General features: G+C 40.0%; 1 protein-coding gene across 5 annotated transcripts in view; it reads left to right on the top strand.

Moving 5' to 3' along the window:
* The window catches only part of NCAPD3 (non-SMC condensin II complex subunit D3), a 61,854-nt gene that overhangs the window by 35,510 nt on the left and 3,390 nt on the right, over nt 1-22,954 (top strand). For 2 of the 5 annotated variants that reach the window (XM_081037720.1, XM_081037722.1), the window contains 12 exons: nt 5,152-5,266; nt 5,361-5,468; nt 6,574-6,812; nt 7,829-7,908; nt 13,652-13,789; nt 14,072-14,205; nt 14,436-14,635; nt 16,945-17,055; nt 18,965-19,132; nt 19,816-19,982; nt 20,230-20,369; nt 21,304-21,381. In XM_081037720.1, the coding sequence (XP_080893846.1) occupies nt 5,152-5,266; nt 5,361-5,468; nt 6,574-6,812; nt 7,829-7,908; nt 13,652-13,789; nt 14,072-14,205; nt 14,436-14,635; nt 16,945-17,055; nt 18,965-19,132; nt 19,816-19,982; nt 20,230-20,369; nt 21,304-21,381 (1,678 nt within the window). Of the gene's footprint in view, nt 1-5,151; nt 5,267-5,360; nt 5,469-6,573; nt 6,813-7,828; nt 7,909-13,651; nt 13,790-14,071; nt 14,206-14,435; nt 14,636-14,729; nt 14,974-16,944; nt 17,056-18,964; nt 19,133-19,815; nt 19,983-20,229; nt 20,370-21,303; nt 21,382-22,954 lie in introns of all 5 variants that reach the window. The other 3 variants (XR_013992521.1, XR_013992522.1, XM_081037721.1) reach the window with 3 other exon arrangements.

The following is a 22,954-nucleotide window of genomic DNA, read 5'->3' as shown; positions in this document are numbered from 1 at the left end:
GAATGAAATAGCCAGCTTAGGTAGTAGAGTTGACCAGATGGAGCAAAGAATCAGTGACATCGAAGATAGAAACCTGGAAATTACACAGATGGAAGAAGAAAGAGACTTCACAATTAAAAGAAATGAAAGAATTCTACAAGAACTTTCTGAGTCCATCAGAAAGAGCAATATAAGAATAATGGGCATACCAGAAGGGGGGAAAAGAGAAGAGAACAGAGAATATATTCAAACAAATTGTTGATGAGAACTTCCCAAACTTGTGGAAAGAACTGGATCCTCTAATCCAAGAAGCAAATAGAACATCTAATTACCTCAATCCCAACAGGCCTTTTCCAAGGCACATTGTATTGAAGCTGTCAAAAATCAATGACAAAGAAAGAATCCTCAAGACAGCCAGGGAAAAGAAGACGGTAACGTACAAAGGAAAGCCCATTAGATTATCATCAGATTTTTCAGCAGAAATTCTACAAGACAGGAAGGAGTGGAATCAAATATTCAAACTATTGAAAGAGAGAAATTATGAGCCAAGAATAATATATCCAGCAAAGATATCCTTTATATCTAAAGGATGAATAAAGACCTTTCCAGACATACAGAAGCTGAGGGAATTTTCCAATACACGACGTGCACTACAAGAAATACTAAAGGAGGCTATTCAACAAGCATCAACAGGGATTTGTGGCAACCAAAACATAAAAAGGGAGAGAGTAAAGGCCTGAACCGGAATATGGCAATGGAGAAAGTAAGCATGCTGAAGAAAATAGAATACTCTAAATATCAGTAAAATATGTAAAGTTACGTAAAATAACTTTCTTTTACATAAACTGAAGGATAACCACTCAAAAATAATCCAGAACTGAAATATATGTTGTAATAAAAGAAGAAACTGAAGGAAACAAAATACCACCACACAGAAATAACAGACAACAACAAAAAGGCAAAGAAACAATGGAGACACAGTCGTACCAGAAAACTAAAGATACAATGACAGGAAATCCTCACGTATCAATAATCACTCTAAATGTAAATGGACTGAACTCATCAATGAAAAGGCACAAAGTAGCAGATTGGATCAAAAAACTAAACTCAACCATATGTTGTCTCCAAGAGACATATCTCTGCTACAAGGACAAAAATAGACTCAAAGTAAAAGGGTGGAAATTGACACTCCAAGCCGATGGCATCCAGAGAAAATCAGGTGTAGCCATACTGATATCAGATGAAACAGACTTCTGGGTGAAAAAGGTAACTAGAGACAAAGATGGACATTTCACAATGGTAAAAGGGACTACACAAGAAGACATAACAGTCATCAATATTTAAGCTCCCAATCAGGGAGCACCAAAATATACCAAGCAACTACTAACAGAACTAAAGGGAGAAATTGACCAAAACACAATTATACTAGGGGACTTAAATACATCATTGACAGCTATGGATAGATCATCCAAACAGAAAATAAATAACGAAATAGCAGCCCTAAATGACACATATAGATGAAATGGACATAATTGACATATATAGAGCACTTCATCCTAAAACATCAGACTATACATTTTTTTCTAGTGTACATGGTACATTCTCAAGGATAGACCATATATTGGGACATAAAATCAGCTTCAGGAAATTTAAGAAGATTGAAATCATACCAAGCCTATTCTCTGATCACAAGGTTTTGAAATTGGATATCAACTGCAAAAAGAATGCAGGAAAAAACACAAATACATGCAGATTAAACAGCATACTTTTAAAAAAAAAGACCGGGTCAAAGAAGAAATTAGAGGTGAGATCAAAAGATACATAAAAACAAATGACAATGAAAAATACATCCTACCAAAATTTTTGGGACGCTGCGAAACCAGTTATAAGAGGGAAATTTATATCACTACAGGCCTATCTCAAGAAACAAAAAAAATCCCAAATAAGTAACCTCATGTTACACCTTAATGAACTAGAAAGACAAGAACAAATGAACACCCAGGGTCAGCAGAAGAAAGGAAATAACAAAAATCAGAGCAGAACTAAATGAAATAGAGAACAAAAGGACAATAGAAAAAATTAATGTGACAAAGAGATGGTTCTTTGAAAAGATTAACAAAATCGACAAACCCTTGGCTAGACTCACTAAGATAAAAAGAGAGAAGACACTAATTAATAAAATCAGAAATGAAAAAGGGGAAGTTATCATGGACACCACAGAAATACAAAGGATCATTCAAGCATGGTATTGGCGGAAAAACAGACACATAGACCAATGGAATAGAATTGAGAACCCAGAAATAAAACCACATAAATATGGACAGATAATTTTTGACAATGAAGCTAAAACATACAATGGAGGAAAGACAGCCTCTTCAATAAATGGTGCTGGGAGAATTGGATAGCCACGTGCAAAAGAATGAAACTGGACTGCTATCTGTCGCCATGTACCAAAATTAATTCAAAATGGATCAAAGACTTAAGCATAAGACCTGACACAATAAATTGCATAGAAGAAAACATAGGTACTAAACTTAATGGACCTTGGGTTCAAAGAGCATTTTATGAATTTGACTCCAAAGGCAATGGAAGTAAAAGCTAAACTAAACGAATGGTACTATATGAAACTTAACAGCTTCTGCACAGCAAAAGAAACCATCGACAAAATAAAGAGGCAACCCACTGAATGGGAGAAGAGTTTTGCAAACAGTGCTTCCGATAAAGGGTTAATTTCTAAAATATACAAGGAACTCATGAAACTCAACAACAACAAAAACCAAACAACCCAATTGAAAAATGGGTAGAGGACTTGAGGAGACATTTTTCCAAAGAGGACATAAAAATGGCAAATAGACATATGAAAAAATGCTCAAACTCACTAATCATCAGAGATGTGCAAATAAAAACCATAATGAGATATCACCTCACCCCAGTTAGATTCGCTATCATCAACAAGACAAATAGTAACAAGTGTCCGAGAGGCTGTGGAGAAAAAGGAACCCTCATACACTGTTGGTGGAAATGCAGACTGGTGCAGCCGCTATGGAAGGCAGTGTAGAGGTTCCTCAAATAATTACAAATTGAGTTACCATATGACCCAGCAATCCCTCTCCTGGGTATCTACCAAAAAATCTGAAAACATTTATCCATAAAGTCACGTGTGCAGTGTTCATTGCAGCTTTCTTTTCAGTGGCCAAGACATGGAAGAAGCAAAATGTCCTTCGATAGATGAATGGATAAAGAAGTTGTGGTATATATACTCAATGGAATACTATTAGGCAGTAAGAAAAGATGAAATAGGACCATTTGTGACAACATGGTTGGATCTTGAGATTATAATGCTAAGCGAAATAAGTCAGATAGAAAAAGCAGAGAACCATATGATTTCACTGATATGTGTTATATAAACCAAAAACAACAAAAGAACAAGACAAACAAATGAGAAACAAAAACTCATAGACATGGACAATAGTTTAGTGGTTACCAGAGGGCAAGGGGGAAGAGGGTGGGAGATGATCATAAAGGGGATCAAATATATGGTGATGGAAGGAGAACTGACTCTGGGTGGTGAACACACAATGTGATTTATAGATGATGTAATACAGACTTGTACACCTGAAATTTATGTAATTTTACTAACAATTGTCACCCCAATAATTAAAAAAAAAATACCGAAAAGAAAGAATAGTGAGCTTAATTTTTATTCCCTTCAGTATAGGCCATTATTTAATCAAAATTGGGCATATCCCTTATCTATGTAAAAATTAGTAGGGAACCTCTCTCTGTCTTCAGTTCCTGCTTTGTTACCTGGCACTTGTACATAGTGATGGAAGAAAATGTTTAGATATGTTAGAAGAGAAGATTACTTGTGCCTGAGGCATTAATAAGCACATGGTTCAGTAATACAAATATCATTATTATCAATCAGAATACAGACGTTTTAGATCAGAGGGCCATGATGTGTGGAATAGCCCTGACTCCAGGGTTTCCACAGAATCTTGCTTTTCTAATTTGTCTGGGCAGTCACTTCCCAAACAAAGAAAAATGCTTATTATGATCAGTGAGTATTTCCCCCTACGATTTTTAAATATGTCACCGAAATCTACCCTTTAGTCAAAATATATATGGAGATTTACCTTATGTATATTGTTTACTTCACTCTTCTTTAAGTAGAATTTAAATATTGCTTTAATCCACTAGCATATTGAGTATATTCAAGATTTTTAAAATATACGTACACTTCCTATTGGCTTTCTTACTTTAAAATAAGCCTTTATTTAACATTTTACTATTTGGCATCACCCCTGCATTTTGGGAATTAAAAAACATAGTGTTACTTACCTGTTCAGCAGTATGCTCTTGATAAACACACAGTCGTGGCAGCTGTGAGGAATCAGCACTTTTAAGTTTTGGTGGGAGTCTAAATAGTAAATTAATGTGGAGGACAATTTGGAAATAATGTTTTAAAAGGTGCAACAGTTTATGTGCCCTTTTACCTTGATGTCATTTCTAAGGAAGTAGAACTTATCCAAAGGTACAAAGGGGGTGCGTGAGCACTAATGCAAACAATAGCAAAGAATTAAACACAATGTAAATGTTCATTAATAGTGAAATAATGCAGTGAATTATGATGATATCCCTAGTTTTTAACATACTTTAGTAGTCATTAAGCATAGTTATTGTATATATTGACACAAAAGGATGCCTAATATTGGAAGTAATAATTGCAAACTTCAAAATAACATGATTGGTAAGTGTATAAGAAAAGCAAACATAAAGGCACATGATTATAAAAATACTTTGAAAAGAAAGTCATATAGAAAAACAATAATGATACTTTTGCATGGTGGGATTATAAGGTAATTCTGTATCCCCCTTTACCCACAATAATCATGGTTTATACCTGTTATCGCAGAATAATTACTGCAAGCACCCTTTTTTACTTGTAGAAGTATCTAGATGTAGGTGATAAAATCACCCAGTCACCCTAATTTTAGATGAATTGTGTTAAGTAGTGACTGAATTTTTACAATGGCTCTGTATTTTTGTGAAAAAAATATAGATCTTAAATTGAGGGGACAAAAAACAGCACTCCATTGATGTGTCCTTAATCTAGCTAGAGTTGATTTTTCTTTTGCCTTATTTTTACTGCAAAACCGATTTTCTTTGCAGGTGAAGTATATTTTCACCTTAGGAGATATAGCCCAACTCTGTCCGGCCAGCGTGGAGAAGCGAGCCTTCCTTCTGATTCAGTCCATTCTAGCTTCTTCTGCTGATGCAGATCATTGTAAGGCACTTAAAATTATCCTCTGCACATTCCGTCTTAATGCTTGGTTAGTCCCTGAAGTACTGTAAATATGCAATTTTTCCTTTTCCTATAGTAACATCCTCTCAAGGTAAGAGTGAAGCCCCAGCCTCTCAACCAGTTCCCCAGGTCAGAGGCTCTGTCATGCCTTCTGCGATTAGAGCACATGCCATCATTACCTTGGGTAAGTAAGAACCATGTGTGGGGAGAGTAGTGCTTGTGCAATCTAGTTCTGTGGTTAAATAAGCCAGCTTTGTATACTGCTGAGCTTATGTTTACTCTAGCTCTTGTGAGTTTTGGATGCAGATCTCGTAGGAGCACCCAACTCTTCTGGCACACCCGAGTGCTGATAATGAGAGCCTTTTGGTTGGCAATTGCCCAAGATGATCAGACTCGAGACACTCCCTGTAGGGAGCTTTTGTTTTTTGATGTTAATTTGTTACAATTATACCTGTTTCTGTGATTTTTTTTTTTTTTATACTCAATGTATCACCATGAAGTCTATTCATCAAGAACTATATGCCAGGTACTACACTGAGTTCTGGGAATGAAAAAATAAATTTGCAGTCCAGTTTATAAAAGGAGATGGTTTACTTAATACTTTCCAGAACTGGTAGATGAGCTTATTAAGCATATTTCTTCATGAACTCAAATTGGTGTTAATCTTGAAAACGACCTCTATATTATAATTTGATTTTTTTTCTTTTTAGTGTGATTGTGTATTTTATGCTGGATAAGAGTTATGAATGTTTTTTGTATTAATAATAACTTATTTTTTTAAACCTAAGAACTGTAAATAAGAGCAAAACATTCTCCAGGGCACTCACACTCACACACATACATACATGCACACCGCACAAACAAAACTCAACAACAGACTTCTTTCTCCTATAAACAAGAAATAAAATAAAGGAGATGATCATTCTTTTCTAATTACCTAGCTCTGATTTCAAGTTCATTATTAGTTTTATTGGTCATTTTCCAGGTAAGTAGACAACTCCAAAATTCAAATGTTGACTTTAAAAAGAAGATAATTTTACTGCAGTGAAGGAAGATCTCATAGTATATATCTCACGAAACCCTGGAGGGTGGGGGAGGCATTTTTCCTTAAGCTCTTTTGAACTTTCTAATACTTAATGTGGGTTTGTTTGCCTTTGATTTTTTGTGATTATTGACGTGATGTTTTAACTTTGATTAAATAAAATCCGTAGCAACATATCTCCGGAGAAAAGGTAGGCACAGAATTAGAATGGAACAGAATCAAGACATCTTACTGCCTTCTGTAACAGGTAAGCTGTGCTTACAGCATGAGGATCTTGCAAAGAAGAGCATCCCGGCCCTTGTACGAGAGCTTGAGGTGTGCGATGACATGGCTGTTCGCAACAATGTTGTAATTGTTATGTGTGACCTTTGTATCCGGTACACTGTCATGGTGGATAAGTACATTCCCAATATCTCCATGTGTCTGAAGGATTCAGATCCATTCATCCGAAAGCAAACACTCATCTTGCTTACCAATCTCTTACAGGTTTGTATGAGAATTAGACCTGTCGTTTTTTTTTCCCCCTCCAACATTGTTTCTGGTTTAAGGAAATAATTTGAGTAATTTAGGAAATGTGATGCTTTGCAGTAGAATCTGAAAATAATTAGCCTCGTCTCTGGTTTAAAATAATCTCTCTAACAATGTTCTTTCTGTACAGCCTTTTGAACAGATCATTACTTCCTAATATTTGTTTTGGGTGTTTGTTCAGATATCCTGTCAAACAGTGTAAAGTTTCATTTTTGCAAATAAACACCATGTAGAGAAAAGCACACTCAGTAGATGAGTAGTTCTAGTTCTGGTTCTCTTTCTCCTTGACTTTGAACAGGTCAGTATTTCTCACACGTAACTGCTTCATTTGTATTAGGTTGGTGCAAAAGTAATTGTAGTTTAAAAGGTTAAATAATTGCAAAAACTGCAATTACTTTTGCACCAACCTAATAAAATGAGGACCATAATATTTTCCCTGGCTATCTCACAGAGTTGCTCTGAGAGTCCAATGAGACATTTTAATGTGTGAAAGACCTTAGTGAACTGTGGAGCTCTGCAGAACATTAGACACTTTTATTAACAGTAAGAGCAAATGTTTAGCCTATAATGAGGGGGGAATAATATTTGATGTTTAAAAAGAGGGCATTTAACGAAGATGTACATCTATTCTAGTATGTTCCATGTACTCGTTTTTTCGTACATTATGTACCTAATGAAGGAACCAGTGGTACTCTTCCTTTAAAGCCATCTGCTCTGAGTCATTTCCTAATTCAGTAGAAGATCTGATGCTGTTCTACCCACATATTCCTCCACTTCTCTTTGTGACTAACACTTGTTACGTGCTTTCAAGATGGTTGGGAATCGAGTGCTAACAAACTGCTAATGTGCCACAGACAGACTTGAACGGCTCTCAGGTGTGACACAACAAAAGAAAGTTAGCAGTTGGTTATATGACTGAATACCTTTAAGCTTTAAATATTAAAAGTACTCCTTAACCATTTCTCTTTGTACAGGAAGAGTTTGTGAAGTGGAAGGGCTCTCTGTTCTTTCGGTTTGTCAGCACTCTGATCGATTCCCACCCAGACGTTGCCAGGTAAATCTTTTCCCTCACATGTCAAGCAGCTGAATGATTTACCTAATTTCTAGTCTACGTTAGATCTCTCTTCTTTAAAAAGGTTTGGAGCTGAGTCACTTAGGATTCAGTGAGCTTTTGGCAGTTGCCAGAAAATTAGCAGATTTTAAAATACTCAGCTATTTAAAATACTAATACCATTAAAATACTAAGCTATATAACAAAGCTTTATTTTGCGTATAAGTTAAGAAAGATACACTCATTCAGATTCACCATTAAATAATCTCAGCATTGGCCACATTCGCTAACAGTGTTCACTCTTCCTACAGCAATAATAAAGAGCAGTATATGCCTTTGTCATTGTAAACTACAGAATAGTAGCCATTAGCCGTTGACTTAACTATGTTGATTTCTAAACCAATAAAATGTGAGTTTTGATAGAGTTCAGACTTTCTTTTAAGTGCAGAAGTTGTAGGAAAAAATGCTTGGAATTAAGACAGAATCACACAGTATGAAATAGAGTATACACATTACAAGGATCTTTGGAAATGGCTGTTTCTTAAAAATTGGAAGGGAATTGCTTTGCCACATCTTAATTCCTGTTATTCAGTAATTTTTTTTAAAGATTTCTTTTCAAGGCATTGAAAAATGACCTCACAGAATTTGCCAAACTAGATTATGCTGTATGAATAATTCTTTTTAAAGCAAATCTGCAGTTGGAAAATAGAATATTGAATGCCATGGCAAAAGCTACCACGATTGGGAAAAGGTCTTTATAGAGTTCATTAACTATAAATAGCTTATAATAATGGGCCCCTCTGGTTCTAAATATAATCACCAGTGACTTACTGTGAGTTCCATGGAAGGCGTTTTGTGCGGTTTCCTTTGGGTATAATTTTCCAAGGAGGAACATTTTACATAATAAACTAGTAGAGGTAAGAATCCCAGTTAATACCTTCTAGTGTCAGAAGTAAAAAGCTAAGGCTATTCCTTGTTCTTTGTTTATATCATTGGGAAAGGGACCAAGATACTGTGCAGCGCCCTCTTACCTTTACACTGTTGCCATTAAGACTGGCTCTCATAGCTTTTTATGTGTGTAGCCCAGGAGCAGGCACAATTAGAAGTGCTTGGAAAGCTTTCAGATGATGAGCCTGGGTGGCAAGATTGGTTATTTCACTTGAAGTTCTGTGTTTTCCCGCTTTTGTCAGCTCCTGTACAAGTATGTTAAAAAGAGTATTGATTCGTATATAAAATATACACCGAACCTGTTGTACAGGTGATCAGAGTATGAATCAAAGAAATTAGAAGGACACGTGTGTTTACACTATAAGATTATCAGTGCCTCTTGTAGCATTTTAATACTCTCCCCTTCAATCGTTCCATTTTTATCTCTGCAATCTGAGTGTGTTTAAACCATGATTCAAATGTAGATCATGATTTTCAGTTTTGCTGTCATTTAAATTAGTGTGTTCCCCTATTTTTAGGCCAGTGGTCAGGCCTGTCTGCTTACATTAGACACATTAATTTTCCACATGTATCTGCTAATACAGATTTTCCAAAGAGGCTACAGTGGCAAAACTTACTGAATTTATTTTTGGTCCAAGTGGATTTCCTGAAGATTCTGGCACGAGCAAATTTGCATGATATTTTTAAATGGTCATAGGGTGATAAACCCAAAACTTGGGGCTACAAAATTGTATGATGTATTTTCCTCTCTGCCCACTAGGTGGTGTCCTTGCAGTACAGTAGTCACAGGGTAAAAGCCAGACAACCAGTGGATTATTTCCGTTTAACTGGGCAAATGCTGCAGAAGTGTAAGGAGGCAGGGGCCAGAGAGGTTCATGGCAAGAAAGTGACTAAAATAATAGACCATTGAGATAGAGAAGGAAGTAAAGACAGAGATGGCTTGGTTTGGAAGAAGAGGAAGTAGCTGAGGACCTAGAGGGCCGAGTGAAGTTGTAGAACAAGTCAGAAAGCTGGAAGGATAGGTGGGTATGGTCATAGAGTGGGTTGTTGATATGGGATAGGGACGTGGTCCAGGATGTGCCAGCAGAGTGGCAACGCAGTGTGAATACGAGGGCCACTGGCGTCAAGGAAGTCAAGAAAATAGAAAGCTAGGGGCTAACTGAGCTCATCTGTGTGGACGTTGAAGATGCTCTGAGAGATTCTGTTAGTCCGTTCAGGCGGGTAACAGAATACCACAGACTGGGTGGCTTATAAACAAATCTATTGCTCACAGACTGGAGGCTGGGAGTCTGAGATCAGGGTGCCAGAATGGCTGGGTCCTGGGGAAAGCCCTCTTCCAGACAGCAGACTTCTCATGAAACCTATATATGGCAGAAGCGACAAGGGATCTCTCTGGGGCTTCTTTATAAGGCACTGATCCCATTCAGCAGGGCTTTCTGTCCTCATGACCTAATTACCTCCCAAAGGCCCCATCTCCTTGGGGGTTAGGTTTTCAACATAGAAATTTAGGGGCAGGGGACACAAACATTCAGATCATAGCAGTGATGTTAGCGTTTGAATGGAGAAAATTGGGAAGCAATTTTCTAAACAGTCGAGGACAAAATAGATGGCTGGAGCCTCAAGAAAAATAAGTATTATCATATGAACCAGGTGGAGAAATTGTGTGTTTTTTTTAACCAGTACATAACCGTCCCTCCCCTCTTCCCTGCATCCTCCCCAAACTGTCTTTTTCTTCAGAGCACTTTTGGCAACATTTTATATGTACATCTGTCTACCCAGTAGCATACAAGCTTCCTGAGGGTCAGAGATTTTGCTTACCGCTATCCCCAGCACCTGAGAGAGCTCAGTGAACATTTGGTAAACGAAAAATGTAAGGGGGAAAAACATGGTCTTCATACCCCTGCTATGGGATTTGAGAGAAGAGCAGCCTGCCCTGAGGGGGCTGTAAGGGCAGTGGTGTCCTTGGAGGAAAGCCAGCTCTCATTTATGAAGAAGAAGAGGTGTAGAGAGCGTGGAAGCCTGACTCATCACAGAATGTGGAATACAGAAGACACAGCAGAAAGCTACCAGGCAGGGCAAAGGAGAGCTGGGAAGTGAGATCGGGAAGAAAGAGGCAGGGAACATACAGGGACGTGATAGAGGTGAGGAGGGCCAGTAGTAACAAGAGGGGCCTGGATTTGGGTGGCACCCGAGGATAACAGATATAAGAAGTAACTTGCCTCAAGTTTCAAAGAGACTTCTGGTTTCAAATAGAATTCTGGGGTAGATGGGTCTGAGGCCTCAGTCCTAATCTGAGGTAGACCAGATTAGGAGTATACATCCATTACCAGCGGCCTTTATTGAGCAATTACCTACTTCAGAATAGCACTTGGCTTGGGATGACGTCTGAAATAAGTCAGGTTTTTATGTTTCCTACTAAGTCTGAAAACAAGTGAACAGACTGCTCTTCGCCAGTGGCCTCGTAGGGCTGTTTGAAACCTGGATTTAGATTCTTAGTAAGAGAGTAATGATTTTTTTTCTACAAAATTATTCTTACTCAGATTTAGCTGTTCTTCCTTTTCTTTTCCATATAATGCAATTAATGCTGTGTAAACTCTGTAGACAGTATCCGTGAGTTGGTGTGACTATGTATGATTTGTATTAATTGTCCTGAGGGATAAGGGGCGGTGAGAAAGGCTACTGAGTTCTTAATAAGATTGCTTTAGAACTATTGAAGTTTTCTATTCCAGGTACCTGAAAAGTGCTGTCTTCTGTCACTCTAAAGGACTGCTCCAGGAGGCGTTACTTGGAGCATTAACTTCTTTTAACTTTGCAGCTGACAAACAAAAACAATAGTCCCTCTTCCTCAGTTTATCAAGCTAGTAGAATATATGGGCCTTGATCCAATCAAAGCTGAAACTTGGCCTGGTAAGCCCAGCAGAGGCCACAGCAAGGTTGGTACTACATAGTATTACCCATGGACTGTGGTTTCTGGCTTCTCGTGATACAAAAAAGCTCTTTGACTCTGCTTTCAGCCCTGAACATATGACTTACTTGCATTTTTTATGTTACCATTGAATTTATTTCTGTAGTTGGTTAAGCCTGTTGTTATTCACCAAGGATAGACTGAAGTATCTTGCCCATTAGTTACTTCTTCCTATACGTATTCTCAACACAAGTCTGAGTGGATGAGCATTTGACATCAAGTCCAAGCTCAAAGCAGCCCCTCTTCTAGCAGAAGAATTGTTGGATTCTATTTAATTTTACATTTTCCTATGAACAACTTCAAATCTGAGGAGAAAATTCAGGTAGCTATGAAAACTGCTATGCCGTGGTAGGTTAACTATAATAAAATACCACAGAAGGTAGTCTTGTTGTTTCCTTTGGGGATGTTTTTTGTTTATTCAGTGGTTTCCTTCATTCTTTGTCACAGATGGTGTACCAAAGTAACCCTTATTCAAAAGGAACTTCATCTGATGCTGTGACCTTCTTTACCTTTCTAACCTGAGTTACTAAAAAGCACTGTGTAGAATATACTGAGGACTCTCATATCCGGCAGATGCTTCTAGCTGGCCTTAAGTGAATTTCTCCTGAGGGAATTCCCTTTATTATGCATAGTTTATTTGTTTTGTTTTCATAATTATGTCAGGCTGCTCCCTTATTTCCTAGGTTAATGGAGTGTCATTATTTGCCATGGAATTTTTCTCTAGAATTCTTTCAACGTCATGATTTCTGAGCTACCTTCTGACCTTTGATTGATGTGTGTGGTGTGAATACAAACTGATTTGAATATTAGCCTAAGGGGAAACAGTAGGGAAGGTATACCTCCCGCAAGTCCGAATGCATTCCAAAGGTAGAATGAAATATTTGCCTCCTTGTCGCTGCTCTTCTCCAGGTGAGAGTTGAGTGGTGCTCCTGTGTAGGTGGAAACTGCATTTATCTCGGAAAGGAAATGAAAACATTGGTGTGGGCAGTGTGAATGGGTCAAAGCCAGCCCTGCACCACCTTAGGTTGACCCCTGACCAAAAACCAGTGCCTTGGTGTTCTCTTGAGAACTTAGTGTCCTGATGAAACAGAAGCTGTTAGGGAGCCTGAGGTTGACCAGTCTGGCTTTTGTCCGTGTTCACTTGGCTTAGGACACCATTAGATTTTGCCCTTCAGCTTGGCATGGTGCTAGTGAGATCTCTGTCCCACTGTGTAGGTGCCTGTTAGATGCCTCTTCTAGGTTTGGGGCACAGGAGGAAGGAGCATGCCCAGGGTTGGCTGAGGAGTCCAGAGCTCGGTGAGTCAGTTGCTGTCTGTGGGGGTGCTTGCCCTGCCGACCCAGACTATGAAGCTCTGGTAATTAATCCCAATTCTTGAAAAAGTTCCAGTTACTAAAACTAGTGTTTGTTCATTGTTGTGGGCAAACGTGACGTTGGGGGAGAGGGGTGAAATCCAAGTGTTCATTTTCAGGTGGTCCTTTTCACAGCCTCAACTTTAAAGACCACGGGCCTCTGCTCGAAGAAGCGGTTTGGGGTAGGTTGGTTGTTTTCCTTCATTTGAAGTGTAGCTGAATAACGACACCTTGTTAGAATTTTGAAAGGAAACCTGGTAGAGAAAGCCTTCACACTGACCTTGGATTCAAAAAGGAGGCTGTTTAGCAAGGACAGACAAAAGAAGCTGAACTCGTATTTTGCTTTTGATGTGAATGAAGCTGTTTATTGGGATAGATTTAGTATCCCTTACCCTAATTCACAGTTCCCTCTGCATTGCAGAGTTCTTGGTATTATTTTTATTGGCTGTCTGCAGATAGCCAATAGGTCTCCTTCTTTTGCAGTTTCGGGGAGTTTTGCCTGGCTCACCTGTTGCTGAAGAGAAATCCTGCCATGTTCTTCCAGCACTTCATTGAGTGTATTTTCCACTTCAATAATTATGAGAAGCATGAGAAGTATAACAAGTTCCCCCAGTCAGAGAGGTCAGTGAGACTCCAGGGAGAGCTGGGGGAGCAATGGGAGATGGTCAGCTGCTTTGTACGGTGGTCAGGCCCAGACCCCAGCCCACATGTTCCTTGTGGGATTGTTACTTCTCTTGGCAGGGCCATGCAAGAAAATTCAATCGTGCCAGCAGAGTGCTAAGGAGAAAATGCCTTTGACAAGCACTGGTAGACTGCTTTTAGGATGCTGGGAAATGCTATTAAAATTAAAGCCCTTTCACCCTCGCTCACATGATGTGGTAAAATTGTCCTGTTTCGCCATAGAGAGAAGCGACTCTTTTCACTGAAGGGAAAGACAAACAAGGAGAAACGAATGAAAATCTACAAGTTTCTTCTAGAGCACTTCACAGATGACCAGAGATTCAATATCACTTCCAAAATCTGCTTTAGTATTTTGGGTAAGCCTGTTGTGTTTGGGATCAAATGTGTATTTAAAAATTAAATGTGTTGCTAATAGTCCAGCAGATACTGAGCAAATGGGACCCCTTTTGGTCCTTTTTGGACATCATCTGTGCCCATGCAGACCCCTTGCAGCTCAGATATGCCCTCCTATGCAGCTCTATGAGGGACACCTCCCCTCTGGGGCCAGACTGTTTTTCAGAAGCCGATCTTTTGTACTCTCTCTCAGCGTGCTTCGCCGACGGCATCCTGCCCATGGATATGGAAGCCAGTGAGTTACTCTCAGATACCTTTGAGGTCCTCAGCTCAAAGGAAATCAAACTTTTGGCAATGAGATCGAAACCAGATAAGGACCTCCTTGTGGAAGAAGACGACATGGCCCTGGCAAATGTAGTCATGCAGGAAGCTCAGAAAAAGCTCATCTCACAAGTGAGTGTGTTTTCCTCCAAGGAGGCCTGGCCACACCCGTAAATACTAGCCGAGATCCCGATTTCATTCTTAACAGTGGCCTTCACTCACCCAGGTGGTGGTTACTCTCCATGTGTGTTTCCAGCTCCAGCTTCTCTCGTGAGCCTGAACCAGTCCCACTTGCCTGCCGAGTTGTGCCACAGGCATTTCAAACTTCCTCTGTGTCAAAGCCGAATTACTCATCCTTTCTTCCTCCTGTTCGTCGCTTTCTTCTGCACAGTCTTCTATTGTGGAGAAGATAGCCCAGTGCTACCCAAGTCCGGAGTCTGGCGTTCCAGGCACACGTTTCCCTTTGGCCAGTGAGTGTGGAAATTGGGATTTGAATGACTTTAGGGGCAGGCCCGAGGCTCTTACACCTAGCCAGGGCTGCTCATTCTTATTTCCCACCTGAGTCCTGAAGGCTTTTGAACCCAAAGAAGTAGACAGATCACATTCCACATGTCCATCTTACCTTACAAACCCATCTCTCTCACATTTTTACTGGTTCTGTGTTCATATAAGCCATTTTTGTGCCATGTAAGCCATTCTGTGCCATTTCTGGCAATTTCCTCAGCACCCTTTCTGTCTCCAGTTTCTTTTTGTTCCAGGCTGAGCACCACCTTGCTGCCAGAAAACTCTTTCTTAAGTACAGATTTAATGATTTTATTTTCCTGGTTAAAATAGACGAGAAATAGATTGACTGCAGAGGGGCAGCAGGGAACTTTTGGGGTGATGGATTGTGGATGACGAGTTAGATTGTGGTGTTGGTTACTCAGTTTATACTTGTGTTAACTCATCAAACTGTTGACTTAACATGGGCAAATTTTATCATATAGAAGTTGTACCTCTAACAATATCTTTAATAAATAGGTTGGTGGCTTCCACTCATCTTCTGAGTAAAATCCTGAGTCTTCTTCAAGGCATACAGAACTCTAATGTGTGTTGTGCCATCCCTACCCCATCCCTTCTCTGCCTGCTCCCCTCTCTAAACTCTTCATTCCGGACTACTGTTCATCCCTCAGATGAGAGGTGTCTCTCGTGCCTCTGTACCTTTGCATGCCGCTCATCCTGTGCACAGTGTCTGCTCTCACCCTGTCCACCCCTTTCTGCAACCTAATTTCTTCACATCCTAAGTGTCATCTTTTCAAATAAGCCTTCCCTGGTTTATGCTATTTACCCCTTCCTTCCTAGGTATCCCTCCTCCATAAGTTCCTTAATACCCTGCTAATTGTCCCAGCGTACTACACATCATAACACAGACTGCTAGTCTGGTCTAGAAATAACTTGAAGGCAAGAATTCTTGGCTTCCTTTCTTATCCCCAGAGGTTGGCTTTGTGTCTGGTGCAGAGAAGGTGTTTGGTAATACGTGCTGAGTGAATACATTTAAGCCATTTTTCAAGACTATCCCGATATGTACCATCTACTTAGACTCATATTTATTAAATTGTTTACTTCTTTACCTGTTGCCGTCCTAATTCAGGAAATCTGATAAGACTTTTTAGAAATGAGTGGTTTACAAGCAAGGAAAATATACTCGTGACTTTACATGAGAAGAAAAAGAATACTTTTCAGAATGATAAATCTTGCATATGTGTGCTACTGTAATGGATTGGTTTTAATTCTAAGAGATTTATTGCAAAACATTTGTGGTTAGTGATCATTCATGGTAAAGAATATGAAAGCTTGGCCAAATCAGGGACTCTATAAATACATAGCACTTTCCTAAATGTATATACAAAGTTACGTGAGAGAGAGAGAAGAGAGAGAGAGAGAGAGAGAGAGAGAGAGAGAGAGAGAGAGAGAGAGAGAGAGAGAGAGAGAGAACTGACTACCTTCATGCTTAGCCATTTTTGACTATTGTCATTTCACCAGTAGGAATTAAAAATGTCTCTTTGGGTAGCCAGAATTGAACTCATTTTCATTCCAAAGAGAAGATGTTGAATGGAGGGACTGAATGTGTAGCCAAGAGTCGTGATGGGTTTGTGTGAAGGTTTCAAGCTTTTTGTCAAGTTATTCAATGTATCTCTACTTCTTTTTTTTGTTTGTTTAGAAAATAAGAATAGTATTCATCTGTGTACTACTTTACAGAGTTTTCCTGGTGTTTTGGCGTAATGCTTATAAAGTCTCCAGGACAAAGGTGATGCGTCCTATACAATTCCCAGGACTGTAATCAAAAACAAAAAATAAACTTACATAGTGACTAGATCTGCTAGACAAAAGAACTAGAACAAGGTGAAGTCTTTGTCTTTCAGAACTTCATGCATCTAAAACATGCCTTTGTGTTACTACAGGTTCAGAAGAGGAATTTCATAGAAAACATTATTCCAATTATCATCTCCCTGAAGGCTGTGCTAGAGAAGAATAAGATCCCAGCTTTGCGGGAGCTCATGAACTATCTCAGGGTAAAAGATGAATTTGACTTTGTTGTTGGTGTCTCCCTACCCACGGTTCATTACTCAGGATCTTCTGGCCATTATGATGGTGTGGTTTTCGGTGAATGACTAGAACTCAGAATGCCTCAAAACCAGTATTACACTTTTTTAGAACTGAACCAGCCAGACAGGCACTTTGACTGTTGGGGAGAAGACAGAGACCTTGACCGTAGGTTCCACAGAAGCTGGTCCTTGAGTTTTTTGTGCAATTGAGTTTGTGAAGTGCTGAGAATGTGTGTCCTTGATTGCCAATTATTAATAGATTCAATTTTAAAGACTTTCTCAACCAGAGTCAAGAGCAAAGTCATCACCTAAGTTTATTCTGGTGAAGAATAAAGTGAATATTAGTCATTATGTTTAATTCGGGGGTATTTACCTTTAACACTGTCTCTGATTTATAAGTCGGGACATAACTGCCGTATAGCAGTAGACCTTGGGGAATACCTATCAGAGGCTGGCCTGCCATCACTGTGGGGTCCTAGGCCATGAAAAATCTCAGTCTAGGCAGCCAGGGTATGTATACTTGCAGTGCAGACATAAGGCCTCTGACCTTTGTTGCAAAATCTTTCAATCAGAAATAAATGCAACAGTTTTTTCCTTTCTCTGTTTACAATAGGCTATTTTCTTCCTCAAAAAATGCTAAGGATTTTTATTTTTTCCAAAAAGAGCTACAACAGAATTATATTAAACATAAGTTTTCAAATAGCTCTTTATCCTAAGGAAGTTAAGGTGGGAAAAATAGACTCACCGTCTTGTGGGGGGAGGAGACTGAGAACTTCCAGTTACTCTTATATTTTTATTGCCCTGTTTTAAACCTCAGAAAGGAAAAAACTAGCTTCACTCCTAAGTAGACTACTTAAACACTTAAGAAAAATGAGTCTCGCTCCCGTTTCTGAGCGCAAGTCCGGAGGATAGTCACACTTGAGTCATTGCTTGGTTTGCATAACTTAATCATTTGGAACCTTCTCTTAAAGACCCTCCAGCAGTTCTCTCCTTTGACCTGTGGAACCTTTTCTTAGCGGCAGTTGGTAGAGTTGATGGATTTCCTTTCCTTTATTGGGACTTCCCTCATAGTTGGACTGCTGTATATTTGCTTGTCCTCTAATACTGTCAGGTGATATGGTTTCTTTCTCTCAACAAAGATGCTTGGTCCCTAGCAGCCTTCTTTGAGACCTGAGAATGTTCTGACCATAATAGAATGAAAGGTTTTCTGTCACATCTTCACAAGAGGACACAAAGATGGGATTAAGAGCCATAGCCGCAATCCTCTGAGAAAGATAGCATGTGCAACTTTTAGACTGCACTGCTTCCTGTAAGTTGCTCCAGAGACCCTGTCTGAGTCAGGACCAGGCCATGTCACCTACCCACCTAACTTCCAACTGGATTTCCTGAGGGGCCTGCGTTAGTGACAGTACAAGATCCTTTGAACTGGTGGTGACCCAGAACCAAGCCAGACCACCCAGATACATCATTCTCCCCATGCCAGCCTCTAAGAATGGAAAGGAGGTAGTTATTGGTGGCTGTTCTGTGCCCTTTTCAAGTTCTGCTCTAGGCTAAGATTTTGTGATTCCATGTCCCCTTCTCCCATCAGGAAGCTGGGAAATTGCCTGCCAATTGGCAGATAGACAGGAAGCTTTCTAAGAGAGCAGAACTCTTAGTTACTTTCTCACGTCATACTCACCTGCTTGTGTGGTCAGTCGAGTGCAATTGGTGTTTCCTAGGAAAATAACCATTGTGTTAATTGACTTGGTCAATGTAATAGAAACAGTCCGCTCTCAGCAAAATAAGTCTTACTGTTCTTGTTATTTATCAAGTAGTGTTGGAGAGCTTATTTATTTATTCAAGAAAACATTAAAGGATGCCTCTGGGTCTGTTTTAGGAGGTGATGCAGGATTACCGAGATGAAATCAAGGATTTCTTTGCAGTTGACAAACAGCTGGCATCAGAACTAGAGTATGACATGAAGAAGTACCACGAACAGCTGGCCCAGGAGCAAGAGCTGGCGAAACAAACAGATGTGAACGAGGAGGAGGCAAGTACCACGCAGGTAGATGAGCAGACCCCTCCGTCTGACACTCCTCTCCAAGCTGCTGTACTGTACACAGAACAGGGCTTGGTCTGACTTAGACCTCAGGACTGCCACTTAGGCCACTGCGTTTGTTACATGGACACACAGGTAGATGGATCGCGGAGGCTTCCCTCCCCCAAAGGCCACGTCACTTGAACTTGTGGAAAGCCATTGGAATACTAGTTGGGGGAAATGTGTGAATGCCCAGAAAGCAAGCTGGCCACGGGGTTATCTGATCTTCAATTACAGTGATCAGTACATAACCCTGTCTCCCTAGGTTGCTTAGTTTGTTTTCAGTGCTTTTCCCACCATGCCTCTCTTGAGAACATACTGTCACTTGGGGGTATTTCTAGGTGAGCAGTTGGCTCATGTTCAGAGGCAGTGTGCTCACTTCCCTGAGACATCCAGACAGATCTCCTGCCTTGAAAAATGATGAGGACAACCTACCTTTCCCCTTTTTCTCTTTAACACCTCAACATCTCTGTGTGGTAGTCTGCTAACAGTGCTGTTTCTGAAGAGAAAATTCTACTTGCTCATGTAAAGCCAGGCTGACATGGCTTTAAAATGGATGACTTACGGACTTCCTCATAGCATGTAAAGATTCTTCTTCTTTTTTTTTAAGTGTCACAAAGTAATTACTCTTTATTTATCTTCTCTGACAGGTTGCTCCAAGTTTAGAAATAATGCCAGCTCCTGCTGGTCAAGAAAATGCCACTGTACCCCATGCCGCAAACCAGCCCTCAACACCCACATCAAGCACTAGCCAAGCACCTCCTTTGCCTCTTTCACTTGAAACTGGGCCATTGAAGAGGTTAATGCCCAAAGCCAGGTATGGAGCCCACAGAGTCAGTCACAGGCTGACTCCCTGTCACCATATACTCAGAGACACCTTTGCCATGCCCCGTGTGGCGTTTTCAATACGAGTGTTACCGGGTTTTCACTGATACCTCACTCTAGGCTCTTCCCTTTCAGATTTGAAATGAGTGTGGATGAGGGGTGCATTTGAAAGAAAATGGGGAGTGACATCTGTGTTTTCACTCTTGCTTTCTGCGTGTCTGGCATGTTCCCCTTCCCAGGTCCATGTCCCTGAGTACCATTGCAATCCTGAACTCTGTCAAGAAAGCTGTGGAGTCGAATAGCAGGCGTCGGAATCGGAGCATAGGAGTGTTGCCCTTCACTTTAAATCCTGAAAGCCTGGACAAAATGCACAATCATGGTAAGTCTTACGGCGGCTCCATAAGGCACAGAACTACTCGGTTTTTCCATCTCAGCATAGTGAATTTGCAGATTGAAACACAGTAGAAGCCTTTTCATTCCTTTTAAAATGGTTTCTATTTTAAAAAATAGAACAAATAACCTTGATTGGAGACTAAACAATGCGTATTTATGATAAAAGATTTGCAAAGGATTGTGAAATAGAATACTCACCCATAGGAGTGAGGTGTTTATTCTTCTAGTCTTTACTCCTCACACACGTGTGCTTGGTAATACGTATAAAACTGATCTTAGTGTGCGTTGTTTCATAACCTGCTTCCCTACATATAGTTCTAATAATATATAGTGAAAAGTTTCCCATGAATTTTTCTTTCAAAACCTTTCTCCCAATGGCTGTGCAGCATTGTGTCTTGAGTAACTGCCATCACTTATTTATTATTACCACCCTATTTTGGGAAATGTAGGTGTTTTTCAATTTTAGAAATGTCGCAGTAAACATCCTTGTACATATATCCTTATATGTGTGTAATCATTAGGATTAATTCCTATCACTTAGAGGCCATGAATATTTTTAAGACTTTTGATAGTGTCAAACTGCCCTCTATAATTCACTGTACATATTCCTGCTGATGACACACGGGTGTCCATTTTCCTACTTAGAAACACTGGGTTTATAATTTTCCATTTTCTTTGCTAAGCTTTATAGGCTAAAAATAGTTATGGTTTTAATTTCCATTTCTTTGAATCCTAGTGAGAATGGACATTCTCTTTTATGTTTGTCATTTTTTTTGTGTCTTTCTGAATTAACCTAAGAACACTTTGGGATATTAACTTTATTGTATATCTTGCAAATATTTTTTCTCATATGGTTGTTTTGCTCTTTGATATTGTTTTGGGAATTTTGGACAGATAAAAACTTTCCCGTTTTATCCTAGCATCTTCATACTGCTTGGAGCAAGAGTCCAGTGGAGCCATTGACCATGTAACTAAACGAGCAGTCAGTACTCCTGAGAGTAAGTAGCTCATGTGAGTGAGCCGGCTTCTCCTCACTCCCCTGCAGTCACTGTGTGTCTGCTAAACTTGCAGTAAAACTCCCCCTGTTGCAAGAGAGTCCTTTTTACTGGATGAAAGCTCTCCTGAGGTTCAACAGCATCGTAGGGCATTATGGCAATCAGACTGAATGTTTTGGAATGATTATAACAACTCAACTGAGCACAAGGTGAGCATTCAGCACTCTTCCAAGTGCTTTTAGATATGTAACTCAGTTACACTGCTCACAGCCCTGGGAGGTATCCTCACTTGACAGACAATGAAGCTGAGGCACATATCCCTTCAGTAACTTCTCTAGGCAGCGCCATTCTTGCCATTCTGCAGCCGACATTTCCCCACTTTTGCCTGACTCCCCGGGTTACTTGATTTGCTCAGCCAGCCCTGCTTTTCAGCTCTCAGATGTCAGCACTCGGTGCCTGCACCTTGTATGTCACCAAGTTCAGCTCTGGAGCAAACAGACTTGAGATTCGGTGGCAGATTAAGGATTTCACTGCTAGCTGTGCTGAGAGCCTATGTCTTCTCACTCCCATTGGGTGTGTTTTTCTAATGTCCTATTCTTTCCTTTTATTTCAAAAGAGGTTGAGTTAGAAGTATGGTATATTTTTCCCCATTGTTTTATAGCTTCTTATTGTCTCAAAACCCTTAAAAATCATTATCTTGAGAAAATTTACAGTGTGAAGAAATTCTCTTTTCTGAAATCTGTAGTGTAGTTTGCACGTGTCTCCGCTTCTCTTCCACCTGGTCTCGCGCCACCTTCCCCCTTACTCTGCACCCAGCCCTGGGCGGTCTTCTCTGAGTGCCTGCGCAAGCCTCATTCTACCCTGATGCGAGGCTGTCACATGACGTGTCCTCATTGTAGAACACCCCCTTCCTAGTGACCACCTCTATACCCTTCAGAAGAAGCCTTTCCTGACCCTTCAGACTAGATTAGGGTCCCTTCCTAGCATTCTGATCGTCTCAGCTGTACTCAACACACTTCTAAATAATTAATTGTCTGTCCTTGATGTTCCTTTAAGCTGCTTTCCTCCTTGCTGTGTCCACCAGGCCCACCACAGTGCTGGGAGCATGATAGGTGTGAACAGAAATTTGTTAAATGATTACTTGAATGTCAGAGCCAGGACTTGAATTCAGGTGTTCTGATTCCAATTCCTGTGTACCTTCTCAGCCTTATTCCTCTCACAGTGCTAACCTGGCATTATTATAAGATGAGAAGAGTGCTAAGATGTTCTTTATGATAATGGAACAGCAAAGCATCAAGCCATTCATTCAGTCATGCGTTCAGTAAACACAAAGTCACTGGGCACCTACTGTGCTCTAGCTACTTGCTTAGTGGTCCCGACTACCTGCGAGGCTGTGGTCTCTTAGAATGTTTACCAGGTTATAGGTAATTTTTATCCAAGTTCACCTTTTAAGGGAGGTTAACGGCTGAACACAACTCCTCAGATGACAGCTGAACTATGACAGCTTTTTGTCATTATAAGCAATGGGTAATTTTGGGTTCGTGTATACTGAACAGGTGTAATGCATAATAATATA

Source organism: Rhinolophus hipposideros, assembly GCF_964194185.1.
Source record: "Rhinolophus hipposideros genome assembly, chromosome: 24".
NCBI lineage: Eukaryota > Metazoa > Chordata > Mammalia > Chiroptera > Rhinolophidae > Rhinolophus > Rhinolophus hipposideros.
The sequence above is the reverse complement of the archived record's forward strand: the minus strand, read 5'-3'. Positions and strand labels throughout refer to the sequence as shown.